This window comes from Pleurodeles waltl, chromosome 12 (genome assembly GCF_031143425.1).
Source record: "Pleurodeles waltl isolate 20211129_DDA chromosome 12, aPleWal1.hap1.20221129, whole genome shotgun sequence".
In the NCBI taxonomy this organism is placed as follows: Eukaryota; Metazoa; Chordata; class Amphibia; order Caudata; family Salamandridae; genus Pleurodeles; species Pleurodeles waltl.
Window position 1 is genome coordinate 213,374,999 of NC_090451.1, and position 25,082 is coordinate 213,400,080.

The 25,082-nt window shown below is 45.0% G+C and overlaps 1 protein-coding gene across 1 annotated transcript in view; it reads left to right on the plus strand.

Annotated features, from left to right (window-relative positions):
* The window catches only part of CDK10 (cyclin dependent kinase 10), a 39,231-nt gene extending 19,862 nt beyond the window's left edge, over positions 1 to 19,369 (plus strand). Inside the window, exons 12-14 of the mRNA XM_069216840.1 lie at positions 6,182 to 6,234; positions 6,319 to 6,430; positions 18,421 to 19,369. Coding sequence (XP_069072941.1) covers positions 6,182 to 6,234; positions 6,319 to 6,416 — 151 coding nt within the window. The 3' untranslated portion in view covers positions 6,417 to 6,430; positions 18,421 to 19,369. The remainder of the gene's footprint in view (positions 1 to 6,181; positions 6,235 to 6,318; positions 6,431 to 18,420) is intronic.
* The last annotated feature ends 5,713 nt before the right edge of the window (positions 19,370 to 25,082 follow it).

A 25,082-nucleotide genomic window follows, 5' to 3' on the forward strand; every position in this document is an offset into this window, starting at 1 on the left:
TGAAAGTGCCTCTGCTCTGCGGGGAGTAGAGCGCGCCCATGGCTTTTGCAGTGTCAGTGTCCTTTTTTAGCTTCTCAATTGCCGTGTCCACTTCAGGTCCGAACAATTGTTGCTCATTGAATGGCATATTGAGCACCGCCTGCTGTATCTCTGGTTTAAAACCAGATGTTCGTAGCCACGCGTGCCTTCGTATGGTTACTGCCGTGTTAATTGTTCTCGCTGCTGTGTCCGCTGCGTCCATAGAGGAGCGTATCTGATTGTTGGAGATGTTTTGGCCCTCCTCAACCACTTGTTTCGCCCTCTTTTGTAGTTCTGTGGGTAGATGCTCAATGAGGTGTTGCATCTCGTCCCAGTGGGCTCTGTCATAGCGCGCTAGGAGCGCTTGAGAGTTAGCGATGCGCCACTGGTTTGCAGCCTGTACTGCGACCCTTTTACCGGCTGCATCGAACTTGCGGCTCTCCTTTTCTGGGGGTGGTGCATCGCCCGATGTGTGAGAGTTTGCTCTCTTGCGAGCTGCCCCTACCACAACCGAATCTGGTGGCAGTTGTGAGGTGATGAAAGCTGGGTCGGTGGGAGGTGCTTTATATTTCTTTTCCACCCTCTGTGTTATTGCCCTACTCTTGACAGGCTCTTTGAATATGTCCTTTGCGTGCCTTAGCATTCCTGGGAGCATAGGCAGGCTTTGGTAGGTGCTATGTGTGGAAGAGAGGGTGTTGAAGAGGAAGTCATCCTCGACAGGCTCCGAGTGTAGAGACACGTTGTGGAACTCTGCTGCTCTGGCCACCACTTGTGAATATGCCGTGCTGTCTTCTGGTGGTGAGGGCTTTGTAGGATACGCCTCTGGACTGTTGTCCGACACTGGGGCGTCGTATAAGTCCCAAGCATCTTGGTCCTGGTCACCTTGGCTTAAGGTGGTGTGAGCCGGTGAATGTGACGGAGTCTGCGCCGGTGAAATGTGAGCTACAGGTGGAGGAGAGGGTGGCGGAGTTACCTTCTTGACCAGTTTTGTTTGTGGTGCTTGTTCTTGTTGGAATTCAAGTCTCCTCTTCCTCCTAATAGGGGGAAGGGTGCTTATTTTCCCTGTTCCACTCTGTATAAAAATCAGTTTTTGAGTGTGGTCCACCTCAGTGGATTGTAATTCCTCCTCGAATCTATGCTTTCGCATTTGAGAGGACAGTGATTGTTCCTCTGAATAGGAATCGGTAGTTGGCTCGGTTGCAGGTCGTTTCGGCACCAAAACTATGTCCACGCTCTTTTTCGGCTCCGAGGCGACTTTTCTCCTTTTCGGAGTCGAACCCTCTCGGCGTCGATCCTCCTCAGTGCCGCTGTCTCTGCGTCGAGCAGCTTCGGCTCCGCTATTTCGGCGTCGATCTTTGTCGGCAGCACTATCTCGGTCCCGAGATGGCTGGGTGCCTGTGTCTCGACCCGAGTCGGACGATCTCGGCACTATTTTGGCCTTCTTCGGTGCCGATGGTCGGTCACCGATTTTATGGGTTGAGCCATGGCCTGATGGCAGTGGCGTCCCCTGGGCCTTGTCAGTTTTCTTATGTGCTATCTTCGACGTCTTACTCACTGTTTCATGGTCGTCGAATTCGTCCGAGTCCGATTCATGGATCGAGAAGGCTTCTACTTCTTCTTGGTCCTCGAATTCTCGGTGTCCTGTCGGCGTGGACGCCATTTGCAGTCTTCTGGCTCGGCGGTCACGGAGCGTTTTTCGGGACCGGAACGCACAACAGGCCTCACAAGTTTCTTCCCTGTGCTCGGGCGACAGGCACAGGTTACAGACCGAATGTTGGTCTGTATATGGGTATTTGTCGTGGCATTTAGGACAGAATCGGAACGGGGTCCGTTCCATCAGCGTCGATGTCACACGCGGTCGGGCCGACCAGGCCCCGACGGGGGATCGAAAACTACCCCGAAGGGCAACGGAGATGTTATCCTATCGATTCGATGTTGATGCTATCTAATCCGATCCCGAACGCAACAATACCGACGTAATTTTCCGATTTTAAGCTCACTTTCCGTTCCGAAACCCGGAGCGAAAGGAACACGTCCGAACCCGATGGCGGAAAGAAAACAATTGAAGATGGAGTCGACGCCCATGCGCAATGGAGACAAAGAGGAGGAGCCCCTCGGTCCCGTGACTCGAAAGACTTCTTCGAAGAAAAACAACTTGTAACACTCCGACCCAACACCAGATGGCGGGCTATGCACATGTGTATCTACAGCGACAGATGCCATCGAACACCCACTTTCTCTAGTAGTGATCTGCCCTACTTTGGTCTCTGATCTCTCCTTTACATCTTGATTTTACTGTGAGTGTTTCAGAACTGCTGACCACTCATTCTTTGACAACTACCACTTTATAGCCATAGGCACATCTTGTTTCAAAACTCTAGTATTCATCCATTGTAGGATGCTCTGTATATACTATATCAAAGTGAGATATGGTGTGCACAGAGTCCAGGGGTTCCCCAGAGGCTTGACAGAGGCAATAATAGATGATACTAATGCTCTATTTGTGGTAGTGTGGGTGAGCAGTTAGGCTTATCAGAGAGCAGTGTTAAGCATTTGTTGTACACACACAGACAATAAGAGAATCACACACTCAAGACTTAACTCCAGACCAATAGGTTTTTATATAGAAAAAAAATATTTTGTTACTTTATTACTTGAACCACAAGATTCAGTTCAGAAATAATTACTGTTGCAGGTAAGTACACAACACCGACTTCAATGTAACTTTGTTTCACTTTAGCAAAGAAAACAGTTTTTAAGTAAACAGAGAATATCTATTTCAAAAGGGGACACTGCATTTTTCAGAACAGTTCCTGGAGGAAGAAAAAAAAAAGTACAGTTTTAGAGGTAAGTACACGACTGACAGTTCCAGTCTTTGGATTATAGGTAGTCCACTGTTGGGGGTTCAAGTCCACCCCAAACACCCACCACCAGCAACACAGGGCCGACTGGGTGCAGAGGTCAATGTTGAGCAATCTTAACGTGGGCTCCTATGGAGATAGGGGGTACTCTGAATTCGGTCTGCCAGCAGGTAAGTACCAGTGTCTCAGAGGGCAGACCATGGGGGATTACAGGAGCACTGGAGGGGCCCCAAGTAGGCACCAATCTCACACCCCTCATCGGCACTGGGGCGGCCGGGTGCAGGGTGCAAACAGGGCGTCAGGTTTCCAATGAAACTCTATGAGGGGACCCTGGGTGTCACTCTAGCGGTGCAGGCAAGGTCCAGGCGGGTGTCTCGGGCACACCACCGGTCAGACAAGGAAGAGGGCCACCTGTTGATCGCTGCTGCTCCGGGAGTCAATTTCTCCAAGGCCTGGGGGACAGTGGGTGCTTTGGCATCAGTTATCTTCGTCCAGTTCAGTCGCGGTCAGGAGGGTCCTCGGTATTCCCTCTGCAGGGTTCCTGTACTCCAAACCAAGATGGAGGATTCTGCAAGGAGGGGGTCTCTTCAGCTCTGGACACCTTAGGGGTGGTCCTGGCTGAGGTGGTTACTTCTCCTTGTTTTTCCTAATTATCCCTCTGGACTTGCTGCTACAAGTGGGGCTTTGTCCGGGGGCTGGGCATCTCAACTAGCTTGCGTGCACTGGACGTAGACACTGTAGGGGCATATTGCTCATGCAACTTTGCCCTCACCTGTGGTATAGTGCACACTGCCTTAGGGCTTTAAGGCCTACTAGAGGGGTGACTTACCTTTGCCACAGGCAGTGTTTTGTGTGCATGGCACCCTGAGGGGGATGCCAAGTCGATTTTGCCTTTTTCTCCGTACCAACACACACAATCTGCAATCGCAGTGTGCATGTGTTAGGTGAGGGTTCACTTAGGGTGGCACAACACATGCTGCAGCCCTTAGGGACCTTCCCTCGTCACAAGGTTGTTGGTACCACTGGTACTTTTACAAGGGACTTATCTGTGTGCGAGGGGTGTGCCAATTGTGGAAACAATGGTACATTTTTAGTGGAAGAACACCTGTGCTGGGGCCTGGTTAGCAGGGTTCCAGCACACACTCAGTCAAGTCAGCATCAATATCAGGCAAAAAGTGTGGGGGGATGGGGGTAACTGCAACAAGGGCCATTTTCCTTCATCCATATATAATCAAGTTTCTGTAAATTCAACTTTCCTCAAATGGCCCACATGCAATTATCTCAATTCCATGGCTTTGACACCTCTGCTCTCTTCTTATTCTTCTCAGTCTTTCGGCAGCCTTTGTCAAGGTTCACTAACCTCCTATGCTATTCATCGTGTCCTCCATTTGCATGAAAGGCAAAGCTATTTATTGCTTCTCTTTCTTCCAGGCCTACAGCTCTTTCTCAGTCTCCTTGTGCCTCTCCCTGTCACCCCTAGCCCCTCTACAAGTTGTCCACCAAGCATCAGCATGGGGTCTTTTTTTGTCATTCTAGACCACCTCCCTTGGGGTACAGTGGATGAAGGTACAGCAAAAAAAAAAAGGGCTATCATGCAGAGCATAATTCAACCTGCAGGTAAAAGAACAAGAACTGGAGAGACAACTATTATGGTTGTAGAACGAGGCTTGGCACATTGAAGAACATATGAACATGGAAGGACTCAAATTTCTTAGAACTATGGTATATATTCGAAGCAGTTTGCCATCCTGGTAATCTTTTAATCATAAGAATTGGCCTGCGTGAAAGGCTCAACATTATTAGTGTGTTTAAGTACAAGGCTAAAAGAAAAATATTTGGGAAATGTAAGAGTTATTCCTGAAATGCTCTGGATAGTGATCCTTGCCGGAGTAAAGTGAAACAGCCTGTTGATCAATTAAAAGGCAGTAAACTCCGGATTTACTGCCTTTTGTAATGGCAGGGGCAGTTCGTCCGTAGGGACGTGGGTGCGTTGACCCCCTGACCTCCCAACTGCATCACAGCAGTTCATTGGAAGGACCTGAAGCTGTATCATCTGAACTATGCATGTCAGATTGGCCAGTGTTTTCACTGTGGCCAGACTGACATGCGCAATTCAGGCTTTTGCAATCCAAAGCTGAAAGGCAGCTGAGAGGCAGAGGCACAGGCCCGTAGGTCTACGATGGGGCGCCGTGTTTCCCTGCTCCACCCAGCCCTAGCACTGCTCTTATGCTGTTTAGCTTTGTAAGCAGCAAGAGAGCAGTGCTTGGATGCTAATATTCAGCAAGCAGCGCGAAGCAGGAGGAACATCAGGTGTATTTGCAGCTAAGCCGAACGTGTACTCTGCTGCAGAAGATCATCAAAGATAAGTTTATTTTTTAAGGGTTTCATGTAATTTTTGATGTGCCACATCACTTTTAAAACGTAGCAGCTGCCACTGTGTAATGGGCGGTAAGAGTCACAATATACTGTTGTAGTTAACAGACAGCAAGTGCCGCAGTAAACTGGTCCTTGATATAAGAACTGATTTTTTTTTTATTTATTATATTCAGTTCAGTGGACATATCATTCAGTTTATACATTTTTTTTTTTTTTTTTTTTTTACAAAATCCTTACGGGTATTATGCCACAGAGCCCCATATCCACGAATACACATTTATAGCAGCTTGGAAGAGCATATTCCAACAACTCTACAAACCGTTTTAACTATGAGCCATCTGAATACGACTACAAAAAGGAAAATATGTAATGTGCATTCCTGACATGCAGTCTACCACAAGGATCCCCAGTGGCGCGGTAAATCCAGGTTAGACGCGCCATGTATGGCACAAAGTGTATCTTCGCTGCGCTCGGCAATCAATAGAAGAACTGGTATACCAGGCTGCACACAAGGGCCTAACTGAAGTCTTCCATATTGCCAACTGCATTCTCAGTATACTCCCTCATGTCATGGGGGAAGGGAAATCACCATTTATTGGCATTTGTGATGGAGCTAGGAGGCTTGCACTTTAAGGATCCTTGCCAGGGGAGAGGAATACTTAGACATTAATATAAAGCAGACTCCTGAGTAAAAATGCAAATGTTGTCTTATGTTCTTTCACTGTACTTATTAACATAGCTCCTATATTGTGACTTGGGATAGACATGTACCTTTTGAACTTGTACATACTTTGCATCAAAAAAGCTTTTAATGAGAAGTCTGTCTGGCAAATGAAGTTTTGTGATTTGAGGACTGATGGGAACTTTCCTTTTAACTGCACACAATAGTCTGAGTACTGAGTGCCTCTATTTTGTGTCCTCCTCAGAGCCACTGCCGAAGACTGCCTGGAGAGCTCCTACTTTAAGGAGAAGCCTTTACGTGAGTACTGTGTTTATGGAAACTATGCGCACTCTGGGAAAATAGAGTTCTAGAACTTCTGACTTAGCCTCTTTCCATTTCTAGCCTGTGAACCTGAGCTGATGCCCACCTTTCCACACCATCGCAACAAGCGCGCGTCCACTGGGGCCTCCGTCGTCGAGAGCAAACGCAGTAAACACTGACACTGCTGGAGAGGGTGAGACTACACTGTTCTTATGTTGTTCTACCCGCGTGGGTGCAGGCCTTGAGCAGTAATCTTCATGTTGAGGCTCACATAGATCCTACTATGTGATTGTGTGGTACGCACTTAGCATTTAATGGCGGCACATCATTAGTTGGAAATGGATGGTGAGAAATACAGTTAGTTTGTCTTACTTAATTCGGCAACCAATTAATTAGAACTACTATTAGATTGAATGGACAAGATGTTTGAAGACATTCGGATAAAAATGCCTTTTAATACAAAAACAAGAATGGAATAATAGTGGTAGCTGGGACCTAAACATGAGGGAGAGATTAGAGGACAAACAAGGAAGACATTTGAAATACGAAGCCTTGTTTTAACAAAACTGCCACATTTTGAGGGAAAAAAATACAAGTGTGAATTGATTGATTAAATAAAGCTGCATTCTCAATATAAAATACAATTTAAAACGATATGGTTTAAACATTGTAGTTCAAACCGTACTGATTAGAATCTGGTGGCTCTGTGGACTGAGCTACACCAGAACCCTGTGTCTGACATCATGGTCACAGGTTTGAGTCCCGACAGGTTCACTCAGCTTTTCATCCCGCCGAGTTTTATAAAATGAGTACCCATGAGGTGAGTAACAATAAATACATGTCTTCAGTGCTAAGATGAACCAAGGCATGAACTTACACTTTACAAATTCACGTTACATTTCTTTACTGTTCGTGTTGGTCTCCACAATGATGTCCCTCATCATTGAGCTTGACTTACTCTGCACAATGACATGCAAATGAAGACGAGGCATTAAGGCCCAAAGGAAGGACACAGTTTGAGAAGGTTGGTGCATTTTGGGATTAAGATGAATACAAAAAAATGCTAGAAGCAACACCACAAATAAAATGTGCAATTCAGAAGGTTTTAAATTCATTTTAAGTTCCAGTGACACCATAAACCGCCTTTCATTAATCCTGTAAAGTATGCCGCCGTCAGAATCCACTACATAAACAGTCTAGTTTTTTTGTGGCTCTCCAGTGTAAAAATTGTATCAAGAGAGATTGAAAGAAAATGCTTATGCGATATTAATAAAGGGAATGGTGGACTTGGCACAGGCCAATGACTTGTGAGCTGCAGTGCTTCTTCAAAACTTACATTGATGTTGCAGGTTATATAATGAGCGCTGTGGTGTGTATTGGAGCCTCTGTCTGTGGTGATACTTCTGCTTATGTCAAAAGGTTCTGAATTCTGCATTATGTCCGTCTAGCAAGCACCAGTTTCTAAGGTAAAGTAGAAACTACTACTGCAGTAACTCATGTATTCCTATTCAAGCAGGCCCTTTAGTCGTATCTAAGTGGGATATCCTACATTTAGAAGGACTTGGAGCAAGGGCCCAGCATGTAAAGAGTTTAGAAGCTAAACTCAGAAGCCTGGGATTGGTTGTTGCATCACCGTCCTCTTCCCCTGCGCCTGTTAGCTAATTCCTCTTTCCTACCCCCTGAAAACGGGTCCTTTATTTTGGGCAATACCCAGAAGGTCGTATGATCAAAGGGTCTTTACGACCAAGAAAGCAGAAACGACTCATGTCATTAGTCTTTTACTTAATCTTATGTACCATCTTTCGTCCATATGGGATGCTCTCCGAGATGGTAAAAATACGTTCAGGCGTAGTCTGTCCAGTTCTGCTGATATGATTTGGGCCTGTGTCTGTAAAGCAACCGAAGGGGACTTTCCTCTTGCTGCATGTGTGTCAATATCCTTTAGATGAGGCATCTAAAACACAGTGGAGGAGTCGGTGGAATACAGAAGCTATGTTGCTTTATTTACCACAGCCCGCATCCTCATGCGCAGTTAGAAGACTGGCAGAACAGGCCCATGTAGATAAATACAAAGAGCTGTGCTAAAATCAACATTGTAAGTTATTTTTGTGTCGGAAGACTATTTAGTAAAAAGCCAGGAAGAAACACCTTATCAATCAAGTAAATATCATACAATTTCTGAAGAAAAAAAAAAGTGATGGGTTCTTATGACTACTATATGGATGATCAACAAAGTATATGGTTCATCAATTAAGCAACTTTCTCATTGCCCTCCATGGCTGTCTTCCCTCCCCCCCCCCCATGGCACCACCCCTTAAAAAATAAAACAATAACAAACATTGTTTATTATCGTTTTAATTTTAAAGTTTTGCAGCTCCCTCTGCTTTGTGGGTGGGTGGGGACTGCTCCTTTGCAATGGCGGAGGAGCCGGCCCTGCCCACACAGCAGGAGAGGTTACAGTGGCGGCCACACCAGCAGAAGGAAAAGCTGCAATGCAGAGGCAAAGAAATGGAAGCCCGCCCAGGACCGGCGTGCAGTAGTAATCGGGGCTCGGCTGATATCCACATAAAAGGTGGATATCCCCAGTATGGAACTCTTCTAGAGGTTCGGCTTGCCCACGCAGTTTCACCTCACGATTTGTTAACATTTTAAATCGAGTGTTTGCATAGAGTGCTATTGTGACCCCCAGACCAAGAACTGTCATGGTCAGGATACTGAATCACCGGGATAGAGACTTGCAAAGAGCATGTACATATGCTCCCTTTAATGTAGAGAACAACACAATGCTTGTATTCCCCCAATGATACCACTGCAGTTAGTCATCGGTTTAGTCCGTTCCTGGCAGTCAAGTTGAAACTTGGCGAACTGGGAATTGGCTTCATGCTAATGTTTTTCATCCAAACTGAACGTAATCCTTGGCAATCCGATATTATTCTTCATAGACCCAAAAGTGGCTTGGAAGAAGGCTGAAAATCATGAATTTACCCCAACAAACCACCAGACTTGGAGCTGAGAAAAGAAAAAGAGAAGTGATAAGAAACGACACATAAGGATGGCAAAGACCTCCTACAAAACAAACACAGGACAAAGAGGCAACAATGGCAGCGGAAGGAGCACCACAAGGTCACCTGTAGATGTCGCTGGAACTGATGACGGACTGCCAGACAAGAGCTCTGGATCGAATTCAGATCAGCTATCTGAAAGTGATCCTTCTCATGGGACTGCCGAAAAAATGGATTGAGACATTGAGATTGATAAAGTGTTCAAACCTCTGCTTTACACATGTTGCCACTAGAGAGACATGGGCCCCGGTGGAGGGATATCACTGAACACGCAGATACGAGTGAGTAACATTGGCAACCCTGTCCTATTTTCTTTCCTGTATCGATAAATTACACTAGGAATGTGATCTGTCGGTATCTGTTCTGTTGTTTGTCGGATCAACTTCTTCAGTTTGATGTGGGGAGGAGGGTTCTTTTGGGAAGGCACCACCAGGCCTTTGTGGAGACACGAAATACACAACATTGACATTTTGTACATGCCAAAGGGGCTGCTCATCTCCTTGTTGGAAACTAAGGCAATTATGTATTTGCAATTACCACATCATGACAGGCATCAGCCTATACAGGTATGTTACCTTCAATGTCTGAGGCATAGATACACATGCTCATTGAAAAAGTGGGGAGCGCATTTTCTCGTTCTGCAGGGAACACCTCACAGCGATAAGAGGCAATCAACTGAAAAAGAAACTGAAGAGCAAATATTTTAAGCTAGCTCTGTACCTATGCTTGGGGTACCTTAATATCGATGCTTCCAGGGGTTCCCTATTCAGTGAACACTCTGTAGTAGATACAGGGGGGAGGTACGCCGCAGTTACTGGCAGAAGAGAAGAAATAAAGCTATTACAAGCTAGTTTCTAATCTTAGGCCACTGTTTTCAGGTATGGCTGGTTTAGTTCATCTACCTGTGCTAATAATGGATGAATAGAATTGTGTGGCGGATATGCAGCTAGAGGGATTTTATTCACCCCTTCCTGATTCCCCAACTGTACATATGGTAAAAGCCCTTACAGAAGGGAACAGCTGCTAAGATTTGGCATGACAGACGCCCAGTTAAAGAAGAATACTCATTTTATCCCCCAGTGTATGACTTATGTGTCGCATTGGATACATTTCTTTCTATGTACCCTGCAGATGCACTCCACCATTATACAAACGGAGTACTTGGGAAAATACAATAAGAGCTATCATCCCCATATGGCGACTACCGACTGGAGCCCTGACAGATCCTAGGCCAGGGGCATCAGAAGTGAGGGTTGCCAGAATTACTTTGCAGAAAATGAGGGCACATCATCCAGTGCTCTAACTGAACCCGAGATGTTTGAAGTGGAGATATGTTGCCTGTGTATTTCCACAACACTTGGGCTGAAGGCAGAGTTGAGTCAAGGACTGACATCCTTGGAAATTTAAATCTGGGTCCTCGAGGATAGGGTCCTTTACATCTGCGCTGTTAAAGAGAAGATTTGCATAAATAAATTAAAAGGAAAATGTTACTTACAAGTGGGCATATGTTCGTGCCATGTAGTGCTGTATATTCACATGCTGTGCATTATTCTGCCATCTTGTGTTGAGCTCGGAGTGCTGCAACTTGTTTTTCTTCGAGAAGTGTTTTCGAGACACAGGATTGAGTGGCTCCTCCTTCTCAGTAATACTGTACAAGGGCATCAACTTCTTTGTTTTCACGCAAGCGGATGAGATATAGAGTATAAGAGAAGTATAGAAAAGAGTATGTCCATGCGAATATAAGTAACTGTGTGCAGCTATATACAAATATGAAATAACTGGAACGGTCACAGGCTTCCGGGTAGAGGGGAGGGCGCATGTAAATCTACAGCACTACATGTCATGAACAGATGTCTACCGGTAGGTAACATTTTCTGTTCAGTGGCATTTGTGGCTGTAGATACACATGCTGTGTGTAGACTGTAAAGCAGTCCCTCCTAAGAATTCGGTGGCTAGCCTGTGGGAGTTGCATTTGTCTTAAAAAGTGTTCATAGGACAACTTGTCCTACATTACCTTACTGACAAAATTGTACATCTACGCAATAATGTTTTGTAAATGTGTGTGGCGTAGACCAAGTAGCTGCTTTACAAATGTCAGCTAAGGGAATATTTCCTAAAAATGCCATAGTGGCACCTTTTTTCCTTCTGGAATGTGCTTTGGAAGTAATTGTTACTTGTCTTTTGGCTTTAGCATAACAAATCTGTATACATTTTACAATCCATCTAGCTATGCTATTTTTTGCTATAGGATTTCCTTTGTGAGGTACTGAAAAAGCCACTAAAAGTTGTTTAATTTTCCTGAATTATTTAGCCTGTCAATGTAATACATGAGCGCTCTTTTAACATCTAATGTGTGGAGTGTTTTTTCCGCCACAAAGTCCGGTTGTTGAAAGAAAACCGGTTACTCAATGGTTTGATTAATGTGGAATTGTGAGACAACATTTGGTAGACATTTTGGGTTTGTACGAAGGACTAATTTGTCCTTATGTATCTGAAAGAAAGGCTCTTCTAATGTTAAGCCCTGCAGCTCACTAACACATTGAAGTGATGTAATAGCAACTAAAAAAGCTGCTATGTAAGAAATTGATTGTATTGGACAAAAGTGAAGAGGCTCAAATGGAGGGAGAGCAGCGTGAGTACAATATTAAGATTCCAAGATGGCACTGGCGGTAGCCTGGTTGGGTTACTCTTTTAAGTCCTTCCATGAAAGCTTTAATGACTGGTATTTTGAATAATGAAGTTTGTTGTTGTTTTTGTAAATAGGCTTCAATGGCAGCTAGGTGTAACCGAATTGATGTGTAAGCAAGGTTTGCTTTTTGCAGTTGAAGCAAATAACAAAGAATATCTTGTACTGATGGTGTTAATTGATCAATGTGTTTGGATTGAGAATATCAGACAAAACACTTACATTTTGCTGCATAACTGGCCCTAGTTGTTGGTCTGCGTACCTGTTTTAGACGGTCCATACACTCTGAGGGTAACTGAAGATAAATGAACTCTATGACTTCAGGAGCGATATCACAAGGTTGAGTGATTTGGAATCTGGGTGTCTTATCTGTTTGAGATTTTGTGTGAGAAGGTCTGGCCTGTTGGGGAGTCTCTCATGAGGTACTAGGGAGAGATCTAGCAGTGTAGTAAACCAAGTTTGGCAAGCCCATGTGGGGGCTACAAGGATCATTTTGAGAGAAGTTTGAGTTTGTGCACCAGAAATGGAATGAGTGGGAGAGGTGGAAAAGCGTAAGCAAATATCCCTGACCAGTTGATCCATAGGGCATTGTCAATGCGAAGTTTGGTATTGTGAGTCTTCTGCTGTGGCAGAAAGGTCTGTGTTAGGTGTTCCCCACTTTTGAAAGTAGTTTTGAAGGGCTATTGGGTGGAGTTCCAATTCGTGGTCTTGTTTATGCGTCCTGCATGGAAGATCTGCTAAGTCGTTGTCTGTTCTTTGGGGATCCTCTGCCAGGAGATGAATGTGGTGATGATGGCCCCACTTCCAGATTGCTTGCACCAGCTGAGACAACAGGAGATATGGTGTCCCTAACCCACCTCCCCCATTTTTGTAAATAGCACATTGTTATCATGTTGTCTGTACAAATAAAATCAGATTTGTGCTTTTGATGATGTAGAAAAGCCTTCTAGGAGTAGGAAGACTGCCTGAAGTTCTAGCACATTGATGTGCATGGTCTGGTGACCGGGGTTCCATGATCCCTGTAGTGTGAGGTTGTTGAGATGAGAAGCACCCCATCCTGTGAGGGAGGCATCTGAAGTCAGAACTGTTTGGGGATCCAGGTCTTGAAAAGGCCATCCTTTGAGTAGGTTGGTGGAATTCCACCAATGTAAAGAGATGTAAGCTGGACGGTCTACCAACACTAGATCCTAAGGATGACCCTGAGCTTGCGACCATTGGCGAAAGAGACATTGCTGTAGAGGGCGCATATGAAGTCAGGCATGAGGGACGATGGCAATGCAGGATGCAGTCATGCCTAGGAGGCGAATATATGTCCTGACTATGTAAGTTTGATTTACCTGTATCTGAGAGATTGTTTGCTGAAAATTGTGAACACATGCTGGATTGGGGAAGGCTAACCCCAATTGTGTATTAAGAATAGCCCCTACATACAGTTGAATCTGAAGAGGCTGTTGGTGTGATATTAGGATGTTGATTGTAAACCCTAACTTGTGAAGAAGGTTTATTGTGATTTGAGAGTGAGTTTGGCATTGACTTAAAACGGTGTCATTGATCAGCCAGTCATCCAAGTAAAGGAATACATGTCTGTTGTCTCCAAAGATGTGCTGCAACTACTGCTAGACATTTGATGAATAACCTGGGAGCGGTTGTGACCCCGAAAGGCAGAACCTTGAACTGATAGTGTTGTCCCGCTACTACAAGCCTTAGATATTTGCGGTGTGCGGAATGGATGGTAATGTGAAAGTAAGTGTCCTTCCGGTCTAGAGCAGTCCTGAAATCGCCTTTTTGAAGTAATGGAATTATGTCTTGAAGAGTGACCATGTGAAAATGCTCTGAGAGAATATATTGATTCAGTGGTCTGAGATTGAAAATAGGTCAGAGTGCCATCCTTTTGGGGAATGAGGAAGTAGTAAGAGTATACGCCCGTGCCTTGGTATTGTATGGGAACAGTTTCTGTAGCTCATTTTAACAGTCGAGATTGAACCTCTTCCTTTAGAAGAGTGAGGTGTTTTGTTGACATTTGGTGTCTGCAAGGTGAAATGTTTGGGGGTGTTGCTGTAAGCTCTAGACAATAACCATGTTGGATAATGGTCAGGACCCCAAAGTCCGATGTTATGTGCTACCATTGTTTGTAGTAACATTGAAGATGCCCCCCCCCTACTGGAGCGGAATGAGGAGGTAGTCAAAGTTTGTCTGAGGAGGGTTAGTCACGAGGGTTGGTGGTCTTTCGTCTGCCTCTGGAATTGTTTCGTCTATATGTTCGTCTGAAAAAACCTTTAGAGTATGAGAAAGAGGCCTGACATTGCTGTGAGATGGAATGTTCAGAGGATGTGGTTGATGTGTAGCTACCTTTATACATTGATCGGCAAAAAAAAAAAAACGCTAGCTTGAGTTTGTAGAGTACGCATTTCTTTAGCAGTGTCTGAGTCTTTTTTTAATTTATCGAGGGTGGAGTCAACCTGTGGACCAAATAATAGGTGCTCCCCATCTAAAGGTATATTAAGGACAGCTGCTACACCTCTGGCTTGAAACCAGAATACCTTAACCAAGCATGTCTTCTAAGGAGGATACTGGTGTTAACCCCTCATGCGGCTGTGTCTGCTGCATCTAATGCACATCTAATTGAATTGTTTGCAATTGTTTGACCTTTAGAAACTATTTGCTGTGCACATTTACAGTTTTTTTCTGGGAGGTGTTAAAGAAGGTCTTCCATTTCATCCCAGTGCGCCCTGTCATATCTTACAAACAGTGCCTGGGAATTGGCAATATGCCAATGGTTGCCCACTTACGCAGCTACCCTTTCTCCCGCTGCCTCAAGTAATTTGCTTTCTTTTTCTGGCGGAGGTGAATCTTCGGTAGCCTATTTGCTCTTTTGGGGACCTGTGATTGGATGTAAAGTGGGCCAGATGGAGGTGCTTTATATTTCTTATTAACTCGTGGCGCAATGATACGGGAGCACCCGGGCTCTTAGAAAATGTGTCGCCATGTCAAAGCATTCCTGGCAACATAGGGAGAAATTGTATGTCCCTGTGTGTTGAGGTGAGGGTATCAAATAGAAAGTCTTGTTCTATTGGATCCTTATGTAATTGTACATTGTGATAAGCAGCCTCCCTGGCTATAACTTGATACCCTGTGGTGTCCTCTGGAGAGGAGAGGCGGGCAGGGTAAAGATCTGGGTCCGTATCAATAATATGATCAGTGTCGAAGGAATCCCAAGGGTCTGGGTCTTGTGGAGCACCCCCTAATTTTCCCCTATCATATACAGATGACCCTGTGGTGAGTAATCCTCTTCAATGTGAGAATTATGTGAATGAGGAGCAGAGGGAAGTAGAGGAGAGGGATGAGGTGGAGGTGGGGCAGAGCTGGAAGAGGAGCTGCTGCTGCAGCAGAAGTAGAAACATTATCTTTATGTTGCTTCTTAGGTGGAGGTGAGGTATTGAGAACCTCCTCAAATGAGAGCTTCTTTTTGACAGGAATGTCAGAGAAGCCACGATTCTGCCCGTATCTTCTTAAATATGAATTTTGCGCTGCTTAGTGTCCATAGTCTCTAGAATTGGTTCAATTGGAGACAGAGAAGCAAATGAATGTCCATATTCTGTATCTTCAGCTGTTTTCGGCACCAAAATTCTGTGGCACTGTAAAATTTTGGATCCCGAAATGATGGATGTGCTACTCCTACTTGGTGTCAAAGTTGTCAGTTCCAAAGCTAGATAGTTTCACTCAGACTGAAACAATAAAGGTCGCTAGAGAAGACCCAGCCACAGTCTTTCCTGATTTCAGTGCTGAGCCTGAGGGTGGGGCAGATCAATCAAGCTTCCGTGACCGACCATGGCCAGAGGGTAGTGGTGGTCTAGTGACCTCTTTCAAGTTTTATTCGTGGAAGGAGGAAGGGCAGCTTTATTACTCACGGGGGCACCGAGGTGATGTCCTGACTCTCGATATCAGATTGCAGGTCTGTGTCAGAAGGGGCTTCGATTGAGAATGCCCCTTCTTTCTCCTCCTGTGCATGTTCATCCCTGAAAATATCCGTAGTGTGCTCTTGCTCCGTGTGGGCCATTTCCAGTCTGCAAGCTCTTCGGTCCTGGAGTGTTTTCTTGGACTAAAACGATCGGCACACATCACAGGTGGCCTCGTTGTGATCTAGGGGAAAGGCAGAGGTTACACACTTGATGGTGATCCGTGTGTGGAAATTTGGCGTGGCACTGAGGGCAAAATCTGAACGGCACCTGTTCCATCAGGGTCTCATATTCTTCAATGTCACATAGAGATAGGCCTAGGGCTGGGCAAGGCCCACCTTGAAGGATACGTGGTTGAAGTTCGACCCAACTTGATCGGAGATTATGTTAAAGAAACTTGATTGAAGTACAATACAAAAGTAAAGATGGAAAGAGTCTCGAACCAGAGCGAGTGAATACGGAGCGAGGAGAGACACGTCCAAACCCGATGGCGGAGGAAAAAACTATCTAACAAAGAACTTGATGCCCATACGCAGTATTGAGAAGGAGGAGCCACTCGATCCAGTGACTCAAACACTTCTCAAAGAAAAACAAGTTATAGCACTCCAAGCCCATCTGGTATTGCAAGCAAAGTTATAATGTATGGATTAAAGGTGTCACTTTGTAAGACAGGGCAAGGAGAGTCGACTGTCAACATGGTTGATTAATTAGGGCCAAGTCTGACTTGCATATTTTGTGGTCTAATCTGAGGTGGTATGGTGGGCAAAAGAACACGATGGAGTGGGATGTGAACCCCGAGTCGCATCCCAATGGCTGACATTAATCAAATCACATTTTTGTATTCTTCGATGCGTGCCTGATTAAAGCAGATAACCGGTGAGTCTAGAGGTCAACTAGCATAGCAATTTACAATGAATAACGTGAGCTAGTACACTCTCAATTAGAAATGAAGGAGATTTTTACTGACTGTTAATCTAGTTTGTAGAAAGGAATGGCACAGTAACACAAAACTGCAGTTTTTACTTCAAAACACTAAGGACGAGAGGAATGCTGAATGCGCTGATCACGGTGCAGTCAAAAGGGAAACAGCTAAACTGGCAAAAGGTTAAACACCTAGCACAGCTGGACTTCCATCAAATTTATTTACTCTGACATCTTGGCAACAATGTATGATGAGGCTGGAGCACAAAGCCTTCTACCATAAACTGTTCATGAAGCCCTTTTAGTGTTCCTCCCTAAGCATAGATGCTGTCCCTTGTATAGAAAGTGATACCGACCCCTATTCCTTTTAAATATTGACTATCTTACCTGGGCAGGATGGACTAGCCACTGCTGAAGCATGCCACTATTACGTGGGTGAGGCTTTCCATCCATAAAGGGGAGACCCTCTAGTGTAGGGTATGATAGGATGGCGATCAGCAGTAATAAGAAGGAATGTATGAGTAGATTAAAGTTTCTTCCCCATTTTTGGTGATTTTATCTTCATGTTCCTGATACAGAAAACTGAAAGCAGGCTTTTATCACGTAGTACACCAGTCTTAATACTGGAAGTCAGTGGTTGGCACTGTGTCGGATTTGACTGATAGAACAAGATTAATGTGCTCCGGGATGAGCCTCTATGAACTGATGCCTAGCACAAAGAAAACAAATGTTGTTTTAGAATTGGCATTGTTATTGGTGAAATTAATACTAGCCACCCAATGAAAGTTGAGTGAAGCCTCCACACTTGCACTGTGGTAGCTGATGTGCAAAAATGGGAAGATATAGAGAACGTAACAATGAAAACGTAATAACTAAACAACACAACTCAGATAAACTCTGGCTAAGGATAGTTCAGGATTATTTTGGGTTCTCACGAGCAGATTTTCACAAACACAGAAACTAGAGGAACACACCTTAGGTTGATAAAACACACCTGGCCACGAATCTTTATGGTGCTCTCAAACCTCTGTTTGGCCCGGTGCTTCTCATGAGAATCTCAGACTTTTCAAATGCAGTTACTGCCAGAAAATCGATGAACTACAGTAATAAGCAAACCAGAATGCATGGACCCAGAAAAGAAGAGATATAAAGATTCACGGTATTTTACTTGAATGTTGCTAAGACAGCCTGACCTGAATATCAGGAGATGACTACCCCATCTGCTCCACATAGCTGGAAAGACTGAAGTGAGTTGACGCTAGAGAATGGAGAAGGGCTAGCTTTTTAGAAACCAGAGCCACAGACTTGCAGCTGCCTGGAAGCATTAGCACGAAGGACCAAAGAGACTGGTAGGTAAGACTAGTGCAATGTGTAGGAGCTTGACTGCAGTGATCAAAGGAACTGGGGTGCAGTTTTGGAATGTTTATAAAGTTACCTTCGGTATGAAATAACTCCTTTTCAATGCATGCTAAAACCACAATAGGGTATCCTACTGCTCTAAAGTAATTGCTAATGATATTTCCTAACAGAATGTTATTTATTTCTTTTTTTTCAACAGTCCATTAAAGAAAAGTCTGACCACTGAGCTATGTCAGTGATCCATCCGTGTGCAGGTACTTCTTTTCCATTCCGGATCAGGATGAGTGGCAAGTGGCTGTTGTGGACCTACAGCAGACCTGATGCAGAGGGCACTGCAATGCTGTGGACACCAGAGCTGGACCAGGAGAGACGTTCTGCTGATATCTCTCCTCTTCTGTGACCAGTGCAGAGGATAGGAGCACATGGAGTTCCTTGAGCCTGACTGTCGCTGCTGGCATTGAGGAATATCTCGCTTTAGCATACACACAAGGTGAACCTTTCCAGGACCAGAGCAGAAGAGGACGTGACACTCCTGCCATACTGCTGCTTTGTTATCCGCATGGAGGGGCCTAACTTAAAATGGCTAGGGCATTACCTTTTCCAAGTCTGACCTGATGATTGACTGCAATTGTTTTACGTTTTCTTCTTGAGAGGACTGGATTGAATCACAACTTCAGAATAGAAGGTGCCCCGTTTGCTGATCTTGTAATATCAGCCAGTGATCCCTTTGGAAACTCTACAGTTAACTCTTGTGTGTTGCAGGAGATGACTACAAGGGGGCTTCAGCGAGTTCCAGATGAGTACTTAGTCCATCAAAGGGTGGAGCTGTACTGTGAGCAAACCTACCACTGAAATAATACAGGAAGTGGAAACATTTTATCTGCCTGCCATGTCATTCTGACCATGACATGCCCGTCACAGGTAGTGAATATTCTTCAAGCAGAGCTTTCCTGTTCTTAGAATCCAAATTAGAATACCAGAAAAATGTTTTTTTTTTTTTTTTTTTTTTTTTTACTTTAAACTGCGAGGCCTTGTGATCAGAACTATATGTTGTTGAGGTTTGTGTGTCTAATCTATATTTTCAAAATTCCTTTTGAATGGCTGAATTGATTGTAAGATGATATTGGAAAATAAACTCGATGTTCTTTAAAAAAAAAAAAGAGTTCAACATCTTATTTTTAGAGTATTCTCGTGAAGATCACTGTAGCATGATTGCATAACACAGAAACATGAATCTGCCATTAACCGGCACAAAATGGAATGTGTATGTTAAAAAATGTGGCCAGACCACTAAGTTATGTTACATTATGCAGATTTGTAGACACACTATCACCCTGGAAGGTGATCTGGTTTTCTGTATGTGTGGGATATGTAGAGGTCCAGACGAGAGGAAGGGCCTGGAAGGTTTGTGAAAGGAAATGCAGTTGTTTAGGGATACTGAGCTAGTGTTGTGTAGTGCTTGAAAATTGTGGCTGAAGAGTTTGAATTGTGCTTGTTTGTGTAATGGGGAGCCAGTAGAACTCCTTTAGGTGTGGTATGATGAAAGTGCGGCGTGAAAGGTTGAGTAATTCTGGCAGCCCAGTTTTGAATGGTCTGCAACCTTCATCTTTTTTTTTTTCTCATGTGTTTTTGTTGATCCCGGCATAGAGGGTGTTTCCCTAGTCCAGCTTGCTAACCATGATAAATTACATCTGAAATGTTCACTCCTAATCTTCTGTCCCCATCGATATACTGAAATCTTAAATGACTGTTGTGCACGCACCAGAATATCTTGCTTACAGTGGACTGGACAACTCACACTTAGGATATGCTAGGATGTCAGGCTGCTGCCATTTGTTTCAAGAGTGACTGCTATTGTAGTTTAGAACCCTCTTCAATCTTTAACTCTCGTTACCAGTGGTCTATTTATTTTTTTATTGACGTTTTCCATTCTTAATTACAAACTACAATTATCAAACTCGACCCAAAAGTGGGGAGTGTCATTACAACCGATACTACATATATCTATACAATCATGTAATCTTACAACATATATCCTTATACAGCATTATCCGACAATCCGTTTCTAGCTGGTGTTCCCTCTATCTTTTCCTTTTCCTTTTGATCATTTCTCCAGACCATGAGGATTTCTATACATTCTTAGTGGATGCTCCTCCAGTAGAAACTGCATGTTTCTGGTTACTTTGTGCCACATTTTGAAGTCCTCATGGTGCCTCTGATCCTGTCCTGTTAATTTCATTCGAATTCCTTCTGCCACAAAACATTCCCCCACTTCTCAACTAACTGGCTGCTTTCAGGATTTTGGAGGTTAGCCAATGTTTGGGCAGTGTGGAATTTATGAATGTTGTCTTATTTTGCTTTTAGTGTGGCTGGTGCCTACACCCAACAAACACCTATTGGCCTAACATTTCTACCCACCCCTTCATAACAGCGATTCACAAACTTTCCCCTGTAGTTGGGGATTATAAAAGCGGTCTAGGGTAAGTGATAACAAATGGAGTCTGTATTTTGGACTTCTGAGTCTTGAGCAGATCTGTTTTAAGCAGCACAGCTGGGGTGATGTATGTCCTGTGTATAAAACTGAATTGTATTAGTTGACATCTGGCATTACTGAAGGCTGTGTGTTTAAGTGTAATTGTTCCGTCCCAGCTTTTATCTGGCGACCTAGTATCACTGTCCGCTTCCCTCTTCTGTCTTGCTTTTAATGGGAATTTAATAATGTCTGCTCTCAATGACATACACATCGTTGTTATAAGTCTCCTGCCGTGATCCGTTTGTGGTAGCAGATCTAATGTATGGAAATCTACGCGGCATCTCCTTGACTGTCCACCATAGCTTCTATACTGTTCCCAGAACAAGATATTGTGTAACACTGCCCCATCCTAACTGAAAGTCTTCCACAACCTGCCCAATGCCCTTGTTGTACAGATCCCCTGCTTACATGCAGCCCCGTTCCACTTGGTCATACCTAACTCTGTCAATCCACCTGAAATCTGGTGTCTCCCAAAACGGGTACCTCTGGGAGCAGGGCGGTAGTCTGCTCCAGATGGACAAAAACATTTTCCAGGCTCGAAATTTCACCTGTACTATTTGGGCATTATGAATCCCGTTCTTCTGCCCTCTTACTGCTGCCCCATAAATGCCCCTGGTAATGGTGCTTCCTCCAAGAGTACTCCATCAGTGTTACTCTCCATGTCCTATTAGCCCACTGCAAACGGTAACACACCTCCTACCAATGGTCCTTTAATTCCACGGCAGGAGCAATTGGCCTCACTGGATTTATTCTACCTGCAGTAACTTTGCAGAACTCTGAAAAAACTGGCTGCTTATCGAGGAATAAAAAGGAGGTTAAAATGACTGATTACCCAACAAAGACATCACCCCAGAGTTACCAGTGCTACCAGTATCTGTAATACTATGGGGGCGTTACCAGTTATAGATGGGGCTCTCGTAACGTGGCCCACTGTGTTGCACTCATCCACTTTCCTGTGGTTTCAGCCAATTCTGAGGTGTGGCCATCTAACTTGTGCCATAGGTACAACAACATATTTTGCCTGGGTGAGAGACCAGTGTACTCCTAAATTTTCATTCCGTAGTCGTCAAAGCCTGTCTCTATCTCATCATAAGGAAGAAGAATGTCTTAGGGCAACTGCCTTCACCACCACTAATCAGGAGAGTTCCTAAGCACTACCATTATGTAATTCTTTGGTGACCTTTACTTGTCCAGAGACCTGATTATGGCAGAGTTCTTCTTACACATTTGTTAAGCTTTTTTAGGTTTGGGATTGATATAGAGCAAAAGTTTATGCATGGGAGCAAACGCATCAACTAGAGATTAATTACTCTTATTCTCCAATGGAGGGGCCTAGCTGTTAAAGGACTGTGCCCAGAAAACCTTTTCAAAGATCTTAAAATGCTTCCTTAAGGAATTAAAGTACTCTTCCTCACTAGTATCAGTCCTAGTGTCCGGGTCCTGGTTATGTCCAGTTCAATCATGGTTCTTGGACAGAGGTACCTATCTCGTAAAGATAAGTGGGATCCAACAGGGGATATAGAGTGGACTACCAGAGTTGATGCAACCAAGCCTTGCTGAAGTAGAATAAGCACCAATATCTTCACCATGGTGCTTGAGGAGGACAAAGAAGTGCCCAAAGCCACGAGGGAAGTCAGAAAGGGAGACATATGACCCCTTGTTTAATATGGATTAGTGACTTTCTGAAATGCCTCATGATCTCCGGTACATTTCATGATGTCTGCTTTCACTGACAAAGGAGCAGCCTAGAGGGATTCTTGCAAAAGGATCTGCTGCAGGCAGGCTGCTGATACTGCATAAGTGTTCAAATACTCCTGTTCCTAGCTTGTGAGAGATAGCCCATTGCTTGCCCCCCAAGATCAGCTAGAGAGGACGGTTGTTTGGTCACTCACTCCATGGAGTGCTGAAAAAGATCCATAGTGGAAGCAGATGATACACAGTTGTGCTTCCTTTGACGTGGTCTGTAAGAGATCTCAGCTGGAGCTAGATTGTCACTCTGCTGACACTTCTTCCTGTGCTGCTGTAACGCCAGAGAGTTTGGAGGTAGCCTTGGGGTTTTCAGAGAACTAGAGGCCAGAAGTACAAAGCATTTTACTGGCAACCATTAAAATGATTTTTGGCATGTAACAACCCTATTTTGCGAGATAGAAACCTGTTACCGACTCGCAAAATAGGGTTTGCAAGTCAATTTTAGGAAGGGGCGTGTTAAGGTCCCTTTCTAATAGCGTGTTGCACTGGTATGTAAAACTATTTTGCGATCGGGAATACAGCTGTGTAGGAAGTTGGCTCTGTATGTGCTATTTCAAAGTAAGGAATAGCATGCACAGAGTCCAAGGGTTCCCCTTAGAGGTAAAATAGTGGTAAAAATAGATAATACTAATGCTCTATTTTGTGGTAGTGTGGTCGAGCAGTAGGCTTATCCAAGGAGTAGTGTTAAGCATTTGTTGTACATACACATAGACAATAAATGAGGTACACACACTCAGAGACAAATCCAGCCAATAGGTTTTTATATAGAAAAATATCTTTTCTTAGTTTATTTTAAGAACCACAGGTTCAAATTCTACATGTAATATCTCATTCGAAAGGTATTGCAGGTAAGTACTTTAGGAACTTCAAATCATCAAAATTGCATGTATACTTTTCAAGTTATTGACAAATAGCTGTTTTAAAAGTGGACACTTAGTGCAATTTTCACAGTTCCTGGGGGAGGTAAGTTTTTGTTAGTTTTACCAGGTAAGTAGGACACTTACAGGGTTCAGTTCTTGGTCCAAGGTAGCCCACCGTTGGGGGTTCAGAGCAACCCCAAAGTCACCACACCAGCAGCTCAGGGCCGGTCAGGTGCAGAGTTCAAAGTGGTGCCCAAAACACATAGGCTAGAATGGGGAGAAGGGGGTGCCCCGGTTCCGGTCTGCTTGCAGGTAAGTACCCGCGTCTTCGGAGGGCAGACCAGGGGGGTTTTGTAGGGCACCGGGGGGGACACAAGGCCACACAGAAATTTCACCCTCAGCAGCGCGGGGGCGGCCGGGTGCAGTGTAGAAACAAGCGTCGGGTTTTCAATGTTAGTCTATGAGAGATCTCGGGATCTCTTCAGCGCTGCAGGCAGGCAAGGGGGGGATTCCTCGGGGAAACCTCCACTTGGGCAAGGGAGAGGGACTCCTGGGGGTCACTTCTCCAGTGAAAGTCCGGTCCTTCAGGTCCTGGGGGCTGCGGGTGCAGGGTCTCTCCCAGGCGTCGGGACTTTAGGTTCAAAGAGTCGCGGTCAGGGGAAGCCTCGGGATTCCCTCTGCAGGCGGCGCTGTGGGGGCTCAGGGGGGACAGGTTTTGGTACTCACAGTATCAGAGTAGTCCTGGGGTCCCTCCTGAGGTGTCGGATCTCCACCAGCCGAGTCGGGGTCGCCGGGTGCAGTGTTGCAAGTCTCACGCTTCTTGCGGGGAGCTTGCAGGGTTCTTTAAAGCTGCTGGAAACAAAGTTGCAGCTTTTCTTGGAGCAGGTCCGCTGTCCTCGGGAGTTTCTTGTCTTTTCGAAGCAGGGGCAGTCCTCAGAGGATGTCGAGGTCGCTGGTCCCTTTGGAAGGCGTCGCTGGAGCAGGATCTTTGGAAGGCAGGAGACAGGCCGGTGAGTTTCTGGAGCCAAGGCAGTTGTCGTCTTCTGGTCTTCCTCTGCAGGGGTTTTCAGCTAGGCAGTCCTTCTTCTTGTAGTTGCAGGAATCTAATTTTCTAGGGTTCAGGGTAGCCCTTAAATACTAAATTTAAGGGCGTGTTTAGGTCTGGGGGGTTAGTAGCCAATGGCTACTAGCCCTGAGGGTGGGTACACCCTCTTTGTGCCTCCTCCCAAGGGGAGGGGGTCACAATCCTAACCCTATTGGGGGAATCCTCCATCTGCAAGATGGAGGATTTCTAAAAGTTAGAGTCACTTCAGCTCAGGACACCTTAGGGGCTGTCCTGACTGGCCAGTGACTCCTCCTTGTTGCTTTCTTTGTTCCCTCCAGCCTTGCCGCCAAAAGTGGGGGCCGTGGCCGGAGGGGGCGGGCAACTCCACTAAGCTGGAGTGCCCTGCGGGGCTGTGACAAAGGGGTGAGCCTTTGAGGCTCACCGCCAGGTGTTACAGCTCCTGCCTGGGGGAGGTGTTAGCATCTCCACCCAGTGCAGGCTTTGTTACTGGCCTCAGAGTGACAAAGGCACTCTCCCCATGGGGCCAGCAACATGTCTCTAGTGTGGCAGGCTGCTGGAACCAGTCAGCCTACACAGATAGTTGGTTAAGTTTCAGGGGGCACCTCTAAGGTGCCCTCTGTGGTGTATTTTACAATAAAATGTACACTGGCATC